Source organism: Telopea speciosissima, chromosome 5 (assembly GCF_018873765.1).
Source record: "Telopea speciosissima isolate NSW1024214 ecotype Mountain lineage chromosome 5, Tspe_v1, whole genome shotgun sequence".
Taxonomy (NCBI): domain Eukaryota; kingdom Viridiplantae; phylum Streptophyta; class Magnoliopsida; order Proteales; family Proteaceae; genus Telopea; species Telopea speciosissima.
In genome coordinates this window covers 305,166-322,197 of record NC_057920.1, presented here as the reverse complement: position 1 = coordinate 322,197, position 17,032 = coordinate 305,166, and the positions used below count along the sequence as shown (strand labels likewise).

Sequence of the window (17,032 nt, the reverse complement as noted above, 5' to 3'; positions counted from 1 at the left end):
GTCTGCACTACCCTCAAACCAGCTGCGCTGGCAACTGTCCTAAAAAATTTTAAAAAAAAAATCACTTAAAATGACATAAATATGCGTAGTGGACACCTTTTTAAACTCTAGTACGGGAAAGTGATTTAATTCAAATTTAAAGAACTACGCTGGGGAGAGTTAAAATGACTCCAAGAGAAATAGTGAGAAAATACAAACATCGCTCAAGACTAATAACAAGTATGAGAAAAAAAATATCTATGTAGAAGTCTCTCACTCTCTCTCTCTCTCTCACACACACTAAAAAACACATGGAAAATGGGAAAACCTAGCCAATGCCACAATCCTTCAGCTTTCCAATTCATAGAGGAGATCAACAAGAAAGTAATTTCTCAATTTGCAAATCCTCAACACAGACTAGTGAGCTTTCCCCATCAGTAACGTCGAGGTCCACGGTCCATAAATCGAGCAGAAGGGCACTCAAATGCCAAGTGCCCTCGGCCACCACAGTTGTGGCAGATCATCAATTGGCCCATGCAATCCCTGCTCATGTGACCCACCTGATGACAATTCCGGCAGACTACATCTCGGTAACCGCTGCTGCGACCCCCAGCAACCCTGTCTCCTAGAACTTCAGCCTTTGGGCATTGCCTAGCCATATGCCCAGAAATGTTGCACAAGTTGCAGATGGGTTCATTTTGGCAATCACGTGCCAGGTGGCCCGTCTTCCTGCAGTTGTTGCATGCCTTGTCATTTGTACAATCTGCAGCAATATGACCTTGCTTATAGCAATTGTTGCACAACCTCATGTCCCCTGGTGGCAGCGGAGTAGCTGTGCAATCTTTGGCACGATGGCCAGCCTTGCCGCACGTATGGCAAATGCCCTCATTAGTACAGTCGCTGGCCATGTGGCCTGGCTCCCGACAGTTCCAGCATAATGACTTGGTGGTACACTCGGATGCAATGTGCCTGGTAAAGAGTTCGCATGCCAAGATTGAGATGACAATACTTGAAACTCAGTGAACTTGGGGTGTGTGTGTGCGAGTCATGTGCACTTTCGTGCAAATGCACATATGGATTTACTAAATATAATGTATTTGGGTAAAATAACAGAGCAGGGCAGATTCCCTACCCAGGGAGACCGCAGTTGTTGCAAACAGCTGCATTAGGGCATTCTCTTGCATAATGACCCGGCCGCTTGCAGTTTTTGCACAGATTTCCTTGGCTGCAGACACAATATCACCAAATTTAGTGCAACAGCAGAAAATGGCAGTTCTCAAAATCTACAACCAAATAAAATTGTTTCTAAAATAATTTCCTTTGTAATACTATTCTCTACATTTTACATCCTTCACTGATTTAAGACATTATGAGATCTCAACATGAACTTTTGTTTTTGGGTAGATATCAAAAAACCTTACTGACAATTAAAGAAGTAGAACACACCCATAATAAATGAGAATGAGTCATATAAGCCTGATACAGGATGCTTATAACAAATCTTGAACCCTGTGAGTTATGGGCCCACCAAATCAACCCACCTACATTATTAGCTTCACAAAATGTTGCAGGAAGCAAACAGAGAAAAAGGAGCTTGGAGGAAGAAAAATAGAATCTTGATGACAATGTTTTGCAATGAGGTTACAAAAATGGGATGCAGTGCGGAGGGCTTTTGGGAGGGGGGGAAAAAAGATGAGTCCCCAACTTGATCAAAGATGAAACAAAGGAATAATAGGTATATCCAAACAAGTTTCTTGAGGAGAAAATTCAATCACTAGTCAGGCAGCCTACCTTTAATCAATAGACACACTTGACCTGGGTTTCAGTAGAAACCTTGAGCAGCCTAAGTTGTGTGGATTTTACTCAAATCCATGGATCTCAATGTTTATTGATTAAAGTTACATAAAGACAACAACACAACAAAGACCAAGACAACAAAAAAGACCACCCAAACCAGAACCATTTCCAGTTGAGTTGAGCACATCAACTTGATATACTCAAGTTGGACAAGGCACAGATCAATAGTTCAATTCTGAGCCATGGTTTTGAATCATCCCAAGCAAGTTGTACACAAAATTGTAATATCTAAAAATTTCTTAAAATTGGCCAGGCTTATATATAGCAGATAAGTATTGTACTTACAGAACTAGAGGAAAAGCATTGCATACGTCATGTGGCTGGATACTTGTAACCCAAATCCACACCCTAGATTTCAGGATATGATGACAACTCTATTTCCCACATTAGTGTCCATATATATATCCATAACCAGACAACTCTAGACAAAGAATTTGCAAAACATCATAGGTAAGGGAATACAACCAAGCTAAGACACAGATGCACGGAGGTGCCACCCTTGGCTTGGAGGTAATATCTCTCTAGCTATTGATAGTGGAGACCAGGGATCTAATCCACCACATGTTTGTTTGGGGGGTGGGAGGATGGGGAAGGGGTTATGGCTGGGAAAATCATGCTTGTACCCAAACAGAAAAATATATATACATGCAACATATGTTAAATACCAAGGATAAAATGAAATTGCGGATAGTTTAGAAAGCAGGGGGTGGAAGTAGAGAATAAATCCCACATAATCATGATTGACAAACTCTTAACACACGAGAAAAAAAACAAGATAAACACCGAAAGATGTTCTTCCGCCTCTTATAGAATTTAAAGATGCTTCCAGTGACCCCCATTCTGGTGAGCTTACACCATTTTGAATCATGTTGGCAGTTGGTTTTGGCCAACTGACTGTTGGATATTTGTACATCTTATGGATTAGCCAAATGTCAAAATTCGTACCCTCCCATGTATGTCCATGCATCTTTATATTTTCAACCATCCACACATGTCCATGCACCATTTGAATTCCTTAGAATTTCAAAATTTTACCTCCCATGACAAACTTCGTACTCAAATTCAATTACATACCCTTCCATGTATATCCATGCATCTTTATATTTTTCAGCCGTCCACGCATGTCCATGCACCCCTTGTATGCCCTAGCTTTTCAAAGTTTTACCTTACCACTTGGAAAAGAGCGTGTTGGCTGATGAAATTTAGGCAGGGGGTCTTGAGATCTACCTGTTCACAAAATTCAGGTCCCATCTGATCTGCACATGGCAGAGATTTGGCCCATTCTGATTCTGGACAATTAACTGTGATCAAAATATGATGGTCAAATTCACACTTACGGAGTAATCCTACTTGGGAAGGATAGCTCGATAACTGCAGAATTGGACAGAATTGGGCCTCTATACAGAAATCAACTACGGCTCTAATAACTAATTGAACAGTAATAGAATATAGAAACAGAATTTTCAAAACAGAACTAGAAATCTGAAAATTGTATAAGTCCTAGTTGCACTAGAATTTAAAATTTCAGATCTTGAAACCGCCACAAGATTCAGAACTATTAGCAGAACAGAAAACTGAATCAAAATTTAGAGAAAAAAAATTTAAACAAGAGTGTTGGAGAAATCAAAGTTGAAGTAGGAAACTATAATTCGAGGGGGAAAATAGAATTTTGTTTTAAAATTGATTCTGACATAAAAACAATGACAAGATATGATCATGAATCAACACCTGATCTGCGAGGTTGGAATCATCACCATTACCCCAACCTTGGAATCACCACCAAGGATTTCTGGAGTCACCACCAGGGAGCCTACTGAATCACCACAGCAGAGAGCATTACTGGATCACCACAACCAAAGGCAACAAGTCACATTCATTACTCAAATTCATGTACAAGGCCGGATCCCCTTACAAACTTTATTTAGAAGACTCAAAAACAGACTCAAACACTAAAAAAGAAAGGTCTAAACCAATCCCTAACTATTAAGGTAGCATAAACTGACTAAAAACTAAAAAATAATTAAGGAACTTGGTTCAAAACAGGACTCTAACTAAATTAATGAAGTAAATCCCGTATTCCGACCTTCTACGCATATTTTAGGTCCATTAAAGTGGCCTATCACAAAGATAACCTACTGAACAAAAGGCCCAACATGTAAAGAACTCAAACCCAAGGCTTATTTTCATTAAAATAAGCGATCTGTAATTTACCTGATTATGACTTATTTCCCTATCCAATTGATGATGAAGAGAATGTCAGTGACTCAAATGAGGAAGCCTACAGTGTTCATGTGGTTAGCCCCACCCTGGTGGCTGAAACCAAGGGAGAGGATTGGCGACATCACTACATCATCTAGACATCTACGCTCGTTTGCGCTCTGGAAATAAACCAGTTCAAGTGATTGTAGATAGTGGCAGTTGTGAAAATGTGACTTCCAAAGCTTTTGTAGAGAAGGCAAAATTACAAACGGAAAAGCACCCTCAACCATATATAGTCTCTCTTCTTAAGCAATATGGAGGTAAATCAAAGGTGTTTGGTGCCATTAAAAGTCCATTATTACGAGGAAGAAGCATGGTGTGATGTTGTGCCTATAAAGCTGACGGATTTATTCTCAGACGACCATTGTTATATGACATTGATGTGATGGTGGGAGGTATGAAGAATCAATGTGTGTTCCAATTCAAAGGGAAACGTACTGTATTCACCCTACCAATGTCCCATCTGAAAAGGTCAAGCGTAAGCCATTGAAAATTAATCAGAAGGCTGTTGATACTGGAAAGAAAATGTTGACTATCACACAGAAGGAGATTATTAAGTATAGTCAGGATTCGGGACTTGAGAAGAGAATTCTATTACAGTAACTTAAGACCCCTCCCACTTGAATTCTGCGACGTCTCTCTCTCTCACTCTCGCACACTATCCTCCCCCAAATCCCCCGCTTCATAATGCTACGACAGAAGGAAAGGCGCAGCTTGCAGCTCCTTCTCTCGTGCTGATTGTTGAGTGACAGTGGGTTCGGCGGTGGTCGTTCGTGTGGGTTTCGACAGTCTGCACAGCTAAGGTAGGCTTAACCCCACCTTCCTCCCGGTTCTCTCGCCTATACTTTCCACCTACCCACAACTTGGAGACCCCACCACCGAAACCAACTCCGACTCCCTTCCCATTCCTCTTAGCGAGACCTTCTCTTGAGAGAGGCCAACGAAGAGAAAAAAAAAACTTTGTTCTCTGTTCCCACACCAATGACTTTCTCTCTTGGCTTGCCCTCCCCTGCTCCTGATCCTCTCTTCCGCCCCCCTGATTTTCTCGCTACCATCTCCACCCCTCCACCATTTCCCTTAGACCGACTAACCCTCTGCCCTTCCTCCCCACGACCTCCACCCTTGTTTCCCTCTTCCCAATATCCGATTCACCTTAGAACTGTTTCTCTCTTCTCCTTAACCCTCACATTGCTCCTCTCTTCTCCTTCACCTCCCGACCCTCCCCTTACCTGCAGCTCCCTATCTAGTGATTACTCCTAACCCCATCAACGAAGCTCAAACCCACCCCTCACCCAACATCTTACGGCACAGGTTAAAAAAATAAATTTAACCACCACCTTACCACCGCAACTATCACTTGGACCTGGTACGAGCTGCACCAAACTGACTCGGTCTGCCCCGGCAGTGCGCTGACCCACTAAACACTGCATCCCCAGCTGAGCTTCACATTTCGTGTTGTGGGCGTCGGAGTCCTTTGTGTTGTAAGGGACACCCCCATACTCTTGGCCTTTGTGTGATTCCTATTTACCTTTAGCTTGCTATCTTGTTACGCTCTAGTGCATTGTGATAGAATCCTTTATATATCGGTTTGTATGTACAACTAGTTGTATTATTTTGATTTCATGATTTGCGGTAGCCTTAGTTGCATTTTTATATGACATGTTGTTTTAGCTGATCCTTATATTGCTGCTGTTTTTAGTTACTCGTGGGAGATCTGAGCTATTTACTCCTGTGTCTATTTCACTTGTTTACGCTTTTCAACTTTATTTCAAATTTATTCATTGCATTGTTGTGTTTGACCACACACCCTATTTTATTCGTGTGAGCATCTTTTACTACAGTAGTGTCTTTTTGTGTATTCTTATCTACTATTTATCTATTTCCATATATTGGTGCGTCAGGTAGGCAGCCGGCACTTTATTTTAGTCAGCCAAACATCTTTTGCATGGATCCTTTTACTTTCTGATCTCTATTTTTTTTTCTTGTTGCCATGTCATTTCGTCAGTATGTGACTAGGGCGTCCCCCAAACGTGACGCGCCGCGGCGAGACCCGGATGCGGTGATAAGTAGGCAAGGGCAAGTGAGAGGAAATTTACCAGCCCAGAGGAATAGGATTAGATTTGCTTCCTGTAACATTGGATCTTTAACGGGTAAGAGCCTGGAGTTGATAGATGTTATGAGGAGACGAAGGATTAATATTGCATGTATCCAAGAGACTAAATAGAAAAGTAACAAAGCTAAAACGTTGAACGACTTCAAACTTTGGTATTCAGGATATCAAAGTAATAGGAACGAAGTGGGCATTATAGTGGATAAAGACCTAATGAATGATGTTGTGGAGGTCAAAAGAATGGGAAATAGGATTATATCCATCAAACTGGAGTTGGAGAAAGAGGTTGTCAGCGTTGTTTGCGCTTATGCACCCCAAATAGGATTGGACGAAAGTAGTAAGCGCCAATTTTGGGATCACATGGATGACTTAGTGCAGAGTTTTGGTCATGATGAATCGATTATCATTGGAGGTGACCGAAATGGACACGTTGGTGGCTACTCATTCACCCGTCTGAGTAGATTACGTTATTTTAGCAGCTCACTAAGCTTTAGGATCCATAATCTTTTCACCCTTCTTCTTTCCCATTAACCTATTTCATAACCCTAAACATACCTACACTAAAGGGATTATACCCAATAACCTAAAAGTCAAAACTATTCAATTGGTCCGAGTAGAATATATTAGAAAACTTACCTAGTCAAATTGGTAAGCTTCTACAAACCCTCCTTGACAATATTTTCAACCACCTTCCCGTAAACTTATTTCATAACCTTATAACCCTATCTATAACAACCATTATACATAAAACCTACAATTGAAACCATTTACTTGCATTCTATTTTAAATTTAACGTAGCCTAATATCTAAATTCTCCAATGCCAAACTAGTCTCATCATGAACTTAACCATGCAATAATTAACCATGCCATCTCTTAGAAACAAGCATTGGAGCAACAACCAAACCCCATGGCTAACCCTACTTTCTTATGAGATCTATATACCCCATGACACCATTTTTGGAACCGTCAACTTGTATTGGGTATTCTACTTCAAAAGTAGACTTCATAACTGATACACTGAATGTCCTCCATGGCCAAAAATGGGAGGGGAGTTTAGCCTCACATTGGTCATTAGTGTACGACAATTTGGTTTATGACCTTGGGAAGGGCCTCTCCACCCTGAAGCTCGGGCTTTTGGGTTGGATGCCGTCAAGTGGTATCAGAACAAGTTGTCCATGCATAGACCATGTCAAGGCCCATGGCCCAAAGCTGGGGGGGAGTTGATGCAGTGAGTGTGGTTCATGGCCGGAAATGGGAAGGGAGTAGTGTATGGTAATTGGGCTTATGACCTTAGGAAGGCCTCTCCACCCTGAAGCTTGGGCTTTTTGGTTAGTCAGCGTCAAGTGGTATCAGAGTTGGTTGTCCATGCACCGAGCATGTGGGGTCCCATGGCCCAAAGATTGGGGAAGTTGATGCAATGTGTGCACTCTATGACTAGGAATGAGAGGGGAGCATAGTTATCAAGGCAACACCAAGGCATCCAAGCTCCTTGGTCGCCTTGGGTGCCTTGTTGGTGTCGACTTGATTTTAGACCCTCTCCAACGAATTAACCATCTTACCTCAAATTCAACACGCATCAAAATTTAAGATCCTCAATCAGCTGCCAACACAAAGTCTGTGGCAAAAGTGAAAAGTCCAACTAAACCCTGCCTTTCAGGCACGGATATTACATCCTTCCCCCCTTATAAAAATTGTCCTCGAAATTTACGTACTTCAATCACTAAAATGTTCCAGGTAGTTGATCCACATATAATCCTTCTTTCCCCATGCCATGGGCGCCTTGCCCCCTTTTTTTTTTTGGGGGTGAATAAACTTTTAGTCTAGATGCCTTGCCGCCTTGATAACTATGGAGGGGAGTTTAGTCCCACATTGGTCGGGTAGTGTATGGCAGTTGGGCTTATGACCTTGGGAAGGGCCTCTCCACCCTAAAGCTCGGACTTTTAGGTTTGACGCCGTCAATAACCTAAATATTCCCAGGCCAAATCTAGCATCTACCTAATGTAACACTGAATTTGAACACTCAAACAGTACAAAAGACAATATCTTTAATCAAAGAATAAGTTCAGATATGGGAGATTTTATATAACAGCAAATCGGATGGTTAGAACAGACTTATATTCAAATCAAGTTCAATAAATAAGGGACAGAATGTTTGCTGAGAATCTGAGATTTGTCCAATGGTTAGATCAGCAAATATGGACTAATCCTAGTAGTACTAGTATAAGGGTAAAATAATAATGAGTAAATTACACAGACCTCCCTTGTACTAAGCCTTAATTACACACCCTATCCTTGTGTTTCTAATAATTACCCAGACTACCCCTACTTTCCAAACCTTGTTACAGGCGGCCCCTAGCCGTTAGTGATTTATGGTTAGTTGATGACGTAATGTGCAAATAAATCTTTAATTGACCATTCTACCCTTGAGAGGATTGAAGTTACCAATCCCCTTCTCTGGCACCATGTTCGAAAGAATTGATGTAGAAGAAACGTGTTAGTTACTCAGAGGGAAGGTGAAAGCTTACACAAAAGGGTCTCAGTTTGGGATGTATTTGTTGCCGTCAATAAACACTACAAATTTGATTCATCTTCTTCGGCTTTGTCTTCTTCTTATTATTCTTATTAGTAGTCTCTAGTTTTCAATATTTCATTTTTTTTCTTCTCTTCAATTCAACGAGTCTCTACAAGCTTCTGACACGTTCACTATGTTCGACGTCCTCGGCAATCCAGACAGATTTGGTTTACACTCAATTGCAGCTCTTGCAGTGAGCTCAGATTCCCAAATGTCTGCGGAATGCTCCAAGTGATGGAATTCAAGCACAGGTCGATCACCAATAACTGGTTGCAGTTCCCTAACTCAAGAGGAATGACTCCCACGAGGTTGTTCTATCAGAGTAGTAGGTTTCTCAGATTACGTAGATTCCCCAATTGAATAGGAATGGATCCAGTGAGTTTGTTTCCGTAAAAGTAAATGCTCTGCAACTCGCTACATTCACTGAGCCTAGGAGGGATTTGGCCTGAGAGTAGAGCAATGTAGATCGCCGGAGTCTGAAGCTTCTTGAGACCTAGAGTGGGAGGGAGGAACCCAAAGATGCTTGTCTCTACAAGGCCTAGCATTACCAAATCACTGCAATTCGTAATCTCCTACAGCAGAGCACCTTGAAGATCCTTGTTTCCACCATCTCTTAGTACTTGGAACTTCTTTAAGCTACCTATGGTATTGGGGGTAGTACCACTGAGCTGATTGTCATAGAGAATCAACCATGCCAAGCTCAGAAGGTTCCTAATTTCGACTGAATGGATCCCTCAAGGCGATTTGAACTGAGGAAGAGTCTCTCGAGCTTGGCCAATCTGCAAATCTTGCTGGGGATTACGCCGATCAACGCATTGTCCCTCAAGTCCAAGTGACTCAATTCAGCAAAACTATATCCAGTTCTTTAGGTATGGAACCATTGAGGTTCATCCTCGATATAACCAGCTTGTTCAAAAACGTCAATGAAGTTAGATTGGAAGGAACATGACCCAATAGATCCACGAACCTCAAATTTAGCTCCACTACTTCCTGTGCGTAATAGCAGGAGATCTCAAACCAATTATAGGGAGTTGCATCGTCTAGGTCCCAGTCATGTAACTGATGTAAGACCTCCAAAGACCTGTTCAAGCTCCTCTTCAACAACATAAGTGCTTGGCCCTGTTCATTGACGACGCAGACAAGGAAGGGCAGGGAGGAGGAGAAGCGGAAGAACAATAGGTTCCATCTCCATTGGTTTACAAGCATTACTGCTACACACACATAAAGAGATAAAATGATAAAAACCTAGAGTACATTACATGGCAGAAATCAGTCGTGTGTAGATCAGTAAGCTAAGAACACCTAGATCTTCAAACCAGGGGTCAGCGCTGGTGTTTCTGGTTTGGTTCTTCCAGCGCTTTCCAGTATTGATCCCATTCCAAAGGTCTGATTGTAAGCCCTGGTTATGCCCGCACCATCATTCGTCAGCCAACCAAACAATGAGGGATCAATTGATGCAGAACTGAAGTCCTACATCCACAAGAAGAAGAACAACAAGAAGTAGTCCAAGTGTCTAAGTAGTTTAGTAGGGATGCCTACGTATAGTAGACTCCCATACTTAGTTTATTTTTCATGTAATAAGTTGAATCGGTCCAAAGCTGGTTGAACTAGGGGTTCAATTTAAGTAGTTTATTTAATTGTCTTTTTTTTTATTCAAGTGTCATGTGACCAACTTAAGTTAGTCACATGACCTTGGTGGGGTTAGAAGTAGAGCTCGGCTGGGGGGAAGGGGGGAATTGTCCTCCTAGTAGGCTAGTTAGAGTAAGGCCTATGGCCACTGTTTAAGCAATGAAATGCGTGGAAAAGAACACATTACCTCAGAAAATTTGACTCTCTTTGAAGCTACTCTGCAACTTTGTTTTCTCCATTGCAGTTTTAGTCTTGTGTCTAATCAAGACTGGTGGGATTGGTGTTTGATCCAATCGACACCTTGCAGTGTGAAGCCCAGGTGGTTCTTTGAAGCTCTCTTCAAGTTTTAGTTTAAGATCTAAATTTTATTCAAGTCAAACAAGCTGCTGCCAGGGATTCTCTGCAACAACAGTAAAATGGAAACATCCCCATCCCCTTAATTCTTCTTCTAATCCTCTCACAGCCCAACCCTAAGATTCCCCTTCTTTGTTTTCACTTTTCCCATTACCCAAATCCTATCCAGAACCCAACCAGCCAGCCATGAAATCCCAAACATGGATCGAATACTCCCCTTGCCCTATTGGGAAACTCGATCCAAAGATCAGCCCCTTCCTCCCACTAAAACCCTATCAAACCCTACTTCCATTAATTCCCCAAAAACCCTACTTTCTGCCCAGCATATTCTGACCAATAGAAACCCTACATATTCTGACCGAGTGTCCCATTCCCCATTAGGGAAGCTCGATCCAAACCCCTGCTGCTCTAGGTGACCATCCTTAACCCTAGATTCCCTCATCTTCCACTTTTCAAAACCCCAAAATCCTAAACCTAAATTGCTGCCAATCCAAGTTTACACTTCTAAACCTATTAGGCTATTAAAACTTAACAAGACTTTCACTAATAGACTCCTCTACATCAACTTAACCTAACCCTACCTTCAAACCCCAGGTCCCATCAAACCCTAACCCTAATTTCACAATTTACACATACTTTGACCTAGCCGATTTACCTAGTTCATAGCAGATCTTGGTTATTGGCTTCTAGTTGGTCTCCTACCAATCTACAACTACATTATCAGTAGAGGAAGCTCTCAACGCGATTGAGTTGATGCACTCCTGCGGAATGTTGAGGGTTTCTGTGAGAGGCATGAGTGCTTCACAGGATTTCATGGTCTTGATGGACTCTGAAATCTGACAACCCAAAGTGGGCTTGGGATGGAGTTGTAGGTCTCATCTTCTCTCCCTTCACTCTCTCTCCTCTGCCTTCAGTTTGAAGCATTTACTGGCAAAGGAAACTAAATGAAAGGGAATTTTGATCAAAGCATATTCTTTACTAACACCGATATCATCATGGGGTACGGAAATAATTTTCAAAAACAGAGGGGTAGGGGGTGTAATTAAGGCTTATAACAGGGCAGGTCCGTGTAATTCACTCAATAATTTAGCTTATCAAAAGAGATCTCAGAAATTAGGGTTGAACTTGTCAATCGATGCTGCATATAGGTTAGAAAGCATTAGCAAAACAGATCATGAAATCAGAATCGAGTTACTTATTTGAAGAACAATATTCTAATAAAGGGCAGAATTGGAAATCTTAAATAACTCAAGATCATCATGTCAGAATGTCACCAAACTAGAATTGGGTTTATGATTAGGGTTGATAATCATTAAGTCAAAATATGGAATGATTCTAACGGTCGGATTGCTCTAATCAGAATTCACGAAAAAAAAAGAAACACTTGTATATGTATGTGCTTACTTGTTCATGGATAAAAAGATAGAGGAAGAAGAAGAAGAAGGGAAAGAGAAGGGCACCCTGGCTTCCCACTGCAAGGTGTTTGGATGAATTAAACACCAACCAACCTTGATCAAACACAATGGATTTCTTCACGCAAGGAAGAGAAGAGCAGCAAAAGCTTTTAATTAATCAAAATTCGTGTACAATGCTGACCTCCCTTACAAACTTATATAGAAGACACAAAAACTGACTCCTACACTAAAAATGAAAGGCCTAACCCAATCCTTAACTAACAAGGTAACCTAAACTACCTAGAAAACTGAAATAACAAAGAAATAAACACAGCTAATCCTGTAAGCCTAGCCTCTACCCATATTATAGGCCCATTAAAGTGGCCCATTACAAAGAAAGCACATGGGATCAAAGGCCCAACACATATATAACCAACCCAAAGCTTATTTCCAATAAAATAAGCCCGTTTAGATGATTTAAATGCATCACTACCCTAGGTTAAAACCAAACCCCATTATGAATAGGTAAAACCCCAGAACCAACACAACTAACCATGTTTAATCCTATTCTTTGGAGAAACATACGTTACCCTGCATTAGGTATCAAAATATTTGCATTGACTCCATATTAACAAGCTCTACTTTAATATCGGTAGTTAATGATCAGCATGTAGAGATTATGTATCTAAAAACCACTGAGTCAGCAGCTAAGCTATTTAAAAATGAGAATATATGACTATCAAATCATCTGATAAGTAGGACTTCCAAAGCAAACACGGTTTGAAGTTGTAGACTAGTGTTTTTGTCAACATCTTCTCATTCTAAAAATTAGCCAAAGATAATTTTCATCGCGCTCTCAACACTAAAAGGACATGACGCACCTCTGTTGAACTCGGAGATTTCTCCCATATTCCTTAAAAAACTTCTATTATAAAAATCTATGCAGCAGTAGAACAGTGAAAAAAAATACCAGGAGATAGAATGCTTAACAATATTATTAAAACATTCAATATTTCACCCATGCATGAACATTTTAAATCTTTCGATTCCATCATCCCGCAGAATAATGGGATGGAGGAAAACATTGCAAAAGTCCTAATGAGACATGCGACTCCAACATAATCAATCCCAAAAGAATCCAACATTGTATACATCAAATACACCAATCACAAAATACAAGCTGCTAATCATATACAATACCACAACTGAAAAGAGGATCCACGAATAAATAGTGCCTTCAGTCTAAAATATTATTTTACATTGTCAAACAATGTAACACATGACCTAAATTCCTCCCTAGGATTCAATACCAGTCTAAACACATGAAGCTCTTAAGAATATATTGCTACTTCAAAAATAATAAGGTAAGATTATAGCATGAAACCATGATCAAAACCATGGGATGACGATTCATCATTCCATTAAATAGGACCATCAACAAGTGCAACATCCGTGCCATTTTACACATGCATTGATAGTTTTTCCTTCTTTTCCTCCCGTCCTTGCATTACAACAGTAGCAAAGGAAATAATTTAGAGAACAATAAAATGATTAGAAACCAGAAAACCTGAAACCCCGACGTTCCTTTTTGTAAGGTGCATCACGGTAGGAAAAGCGCTCAGTGCGGATCCTACGATCCCGTGGACTCCTGCTCCTGCTGCGCGGGCTCATCTTCAAACTTCCCCTTATTCACACCAACCACCAGTAGTGATTTGCCAAAAAAACACCACCACCACTACCACCACCACAGCTGCTGCTTCCTTCCTGTCCACATTACAACCATACATCCAAAACCATCTCCATAAGTCCATGTCAAGCCACTTACCTTTCCCTTCAAAATATAAAACACCAAATTCCAACACTACAACATAATCCCTATCAATAATGCTACCACAACCTCCATCAAATATCATAATAACCAACACCATACTTTTTTAACTCAATAACACAATTCTTTTACTACAAACCTTCTCTTATAAGAAAGCTCTCCCATACACCATGCTCCCCAAACACCATCAGGCTAGATTAATAAGTATAGAATAGAACCACTCCAATTGTGGATCAAAATGTCCAACAGATAACAGACCTTCTCTCTCTTTATCACTTTAACACTCGTATCTGTATGATTCTCTGGATGCAAACATTAGTGTAAATTTATCCACGTGGTGAACACCAATAAGGAGAACCGAGAGGAAAGGTGGGGGTTTTCCCCTTTTTATGGTAGTTTGGAGTGGGGGACAATAGCGAGAATGAAATAGAGAGAGGAGGGAATCAAGGGTAACATATTTTGGCAAATAATTTGGTAACTGCAACACTCATCCGTGAACAAGTTGAGAAGAAATGTTTCTCAAAAAAGTAACAAGTAATGCCACTCCCAACCAGATTATCATCAAACAATAATATAAAAACTGCAGATTGGCAATGTGCTCCAGCACCAGTACCGCGTCAGACGCACTTGCATTCATTACACATACGCCAGATTCCAAGTCCGAACTCCCAACAAACACTAACCGTTTCAAACAAAATATAAGTTCAATTCCAAAACACCCTGCCTCCCCAAAATAACGGGGACCCATGAAAACAATCCACTCGAGTATATAAATCAGAACTTCAAGTCGAAACAACTACATGATGCATCACAGTATCGCGTAATGATTCTACCAGAAAAATATATATATGTCGCGTGATAAGAGAAGGTGAAGAAAATAAATAAATAGCAGAGCGGTAGAAATGACGTGTTGAACAGTAGCAATCCATTCCTTCACTGCATTAGTACGAACTCAATGTATGCCTAAAAACCTAAAATTTCGATTGACCTCACGAGAACTCTAATGGCCTTGAGGAGGAAACAAATCCAAAAACTTAAATTATTTCAGACTTGCCAAGATTCAGCAATTAACCTGTTTCCAACACGTTAAATCCAATTCGCGAATCTTGTAAGAATAATGGACCAAATGAGATGAAACATAAACATCTAAGATCGAGCACTCAAAGAACATTAGTATACAAATTTCCAAATCCCTAATCGATTAATTTAGGTTTAGGGTTACCGGTTACGAACCTTTGATGCCGAATGTCCCTGTGCCTTCGCTCCCCCCGCTCTACGAATCGCTATCCAGAATCCTAAACAGCAAAATAAAGCGTTCATCTGCAGGATAAATATCGAAGAACAACGACAGAGGATGCGAAATGAACCGGACCGAATAAGCCGTTCTGGAATGTTGGTTTGAAATTCGGTTCGGTTTACTTTCAGTATTGCCCCAAGAATCGACAGTTCAAATCAAAACCAAGCCGAATAACTACTTACAACCAAAAAAAAAAAAACCTGTGTGTTTGGTAACTGTCCCGGATAACTGTTCTTCTGGCAGCTAGAGAATGCTTAGAGGCAAATACTTTTTTCATTACAAAACTGTATGTGGTTGTGGGCAGTTTATTGTTTTGAAGAGTTGAATCACAAAAATGTCAAGATTACCTCTTTAACTGAATTTTGTGTTGTATTTTTAAAAATTTGTTCCTTTATGAAGGAGAGAGGTTTGCTATTATCATAAGAAAAATAGAAGCAAAGCCAGTCGTGTCCAAAAAAAAAAAAAAAAAAAGTAAAGTCACCCCCAGAACAGGGGCCTATGACCCATAATTAAATCAACATGGGGCACTGTTCTCTGTGCCGCAGCATTGGCTGCGCCCAGGCACATGGGGGTGGGCGTAATGACCACCCTGCCCCCTGAGTGGCAGGCTCATGTGTCTGGTCGCAGCCTACATTGCGACACAGAGAACATTCTCCCTTTATGAATTTATAAATTTTTGTTCACTAAATCTTAGTTCAATCCAAAGACTCGTTTCCGAACCCTAATTGATCTACAACCACTGGTCCCTTCATCTCACATGGATGTTTCTTGCTTTTTTTCTGGGATCTAGGTTGATTGACAAATTCAATCTTGGCAAGAAAGAAATAGTAATCAGTCGGGGCCACCCTTCTCATTAAAGAGAGAAGAAGTCCACATAAGGAAGACAACCAAAAAATAAAGAAATATATTACAAACACGTTTCAAATATATATTGCAACATTCTACTATATATACAAGCAATACAAAGAATAAAAAAAAACATGCACAAAGTAAAATTATAATTTAAAAAAAATATATATGAAAGAGAACGCCACCCGATCATGCAGCTCACGCCGCCCTACGCCCTAACACATGGGTGCGTGAAATGACCATCGCACCCCGAAAATGACCAAGGGTGCGGTGGTCATTTCGTGCACACTTGTGTCAGGGCGCAGGGTGGCGTGTCTGACTCGACCGGGTGGCATTCTTTCTCCCTTAAAAAAAAATCTCCCATAAGAAAAACAGAAGAAAGCCATGTTTTGACTCAAGTGAGTCACATAATTGAGCAAAAAAAATTTTTATTAAAAAAAAATAAAAATTAGTCATGAGTCATGAAGACCCGCCCAAGTTTAAGAAATGACCAAACCATGTTCGAGTCAATTTGAGCTTTTATTGGCTCAATGTTTTTATCCAATAAATGTTAAATTCCCGGCCCCGAGTTCCCCCCCCCCTCCCTTTACTGGGCCATATACTATTTATGAACCATAAGTTTGGTCTACAACTAAACAAAACCCTAGAAAATTTTGTTTGTTGTCTTCAATATTAGCCAATTTTTCTCTTTTAACTTGTGAAACATCCATTGTCTCAATCAAGGGTGTCAATTTGGAACCAAAACCGACATTGATTGTTTGAAACCGTATTAAACCAAACAAAAGAAGGATCAATATGATTTCGGTATCTAAAAAAGGAATCTTTCTTGATACGATACAGTTTTAGTGTCTAAGGCAAAATCGTTCGGTACAAATTAGACCGTCCCTCTTCCTAAAAGAAATC

General features: G+C 40.5%; 1 protein-coding gene across 1 annotated transcript; it reads right to left on the bottom strand.

Moving 5' to 3' along the window:
• Positions 1 to 300: 300 nt before the first annotated feature.
• On the bottom strand, positions 301 to 15,270 carry LOC122662411 (zinc finger protein GIS2-like). Its single transcript, XM_043858035.1, has 4 exons — positions 15,217 to 15,270; positions 13,723 to 13,919; positions 1,112 to 1,204; positions 301 to 948 (listed from the first exon to the last, which is right to left on the bottom strand). Exons 2-4 carry the CDS (start codon positions 13,824 to 13,826, stop codon positions 414 to 416), a joined length of 732 nt encoding a protein of 243 aa, XP_043713970.1. The 5' UTR covers positions 13,827 to 13,919; positions 15,217 to 15,270; the 3' UTR covers positions 301 to 413.
• Positions 15,271 to 17,032: the final 1,762 nt, after the last annotated feature.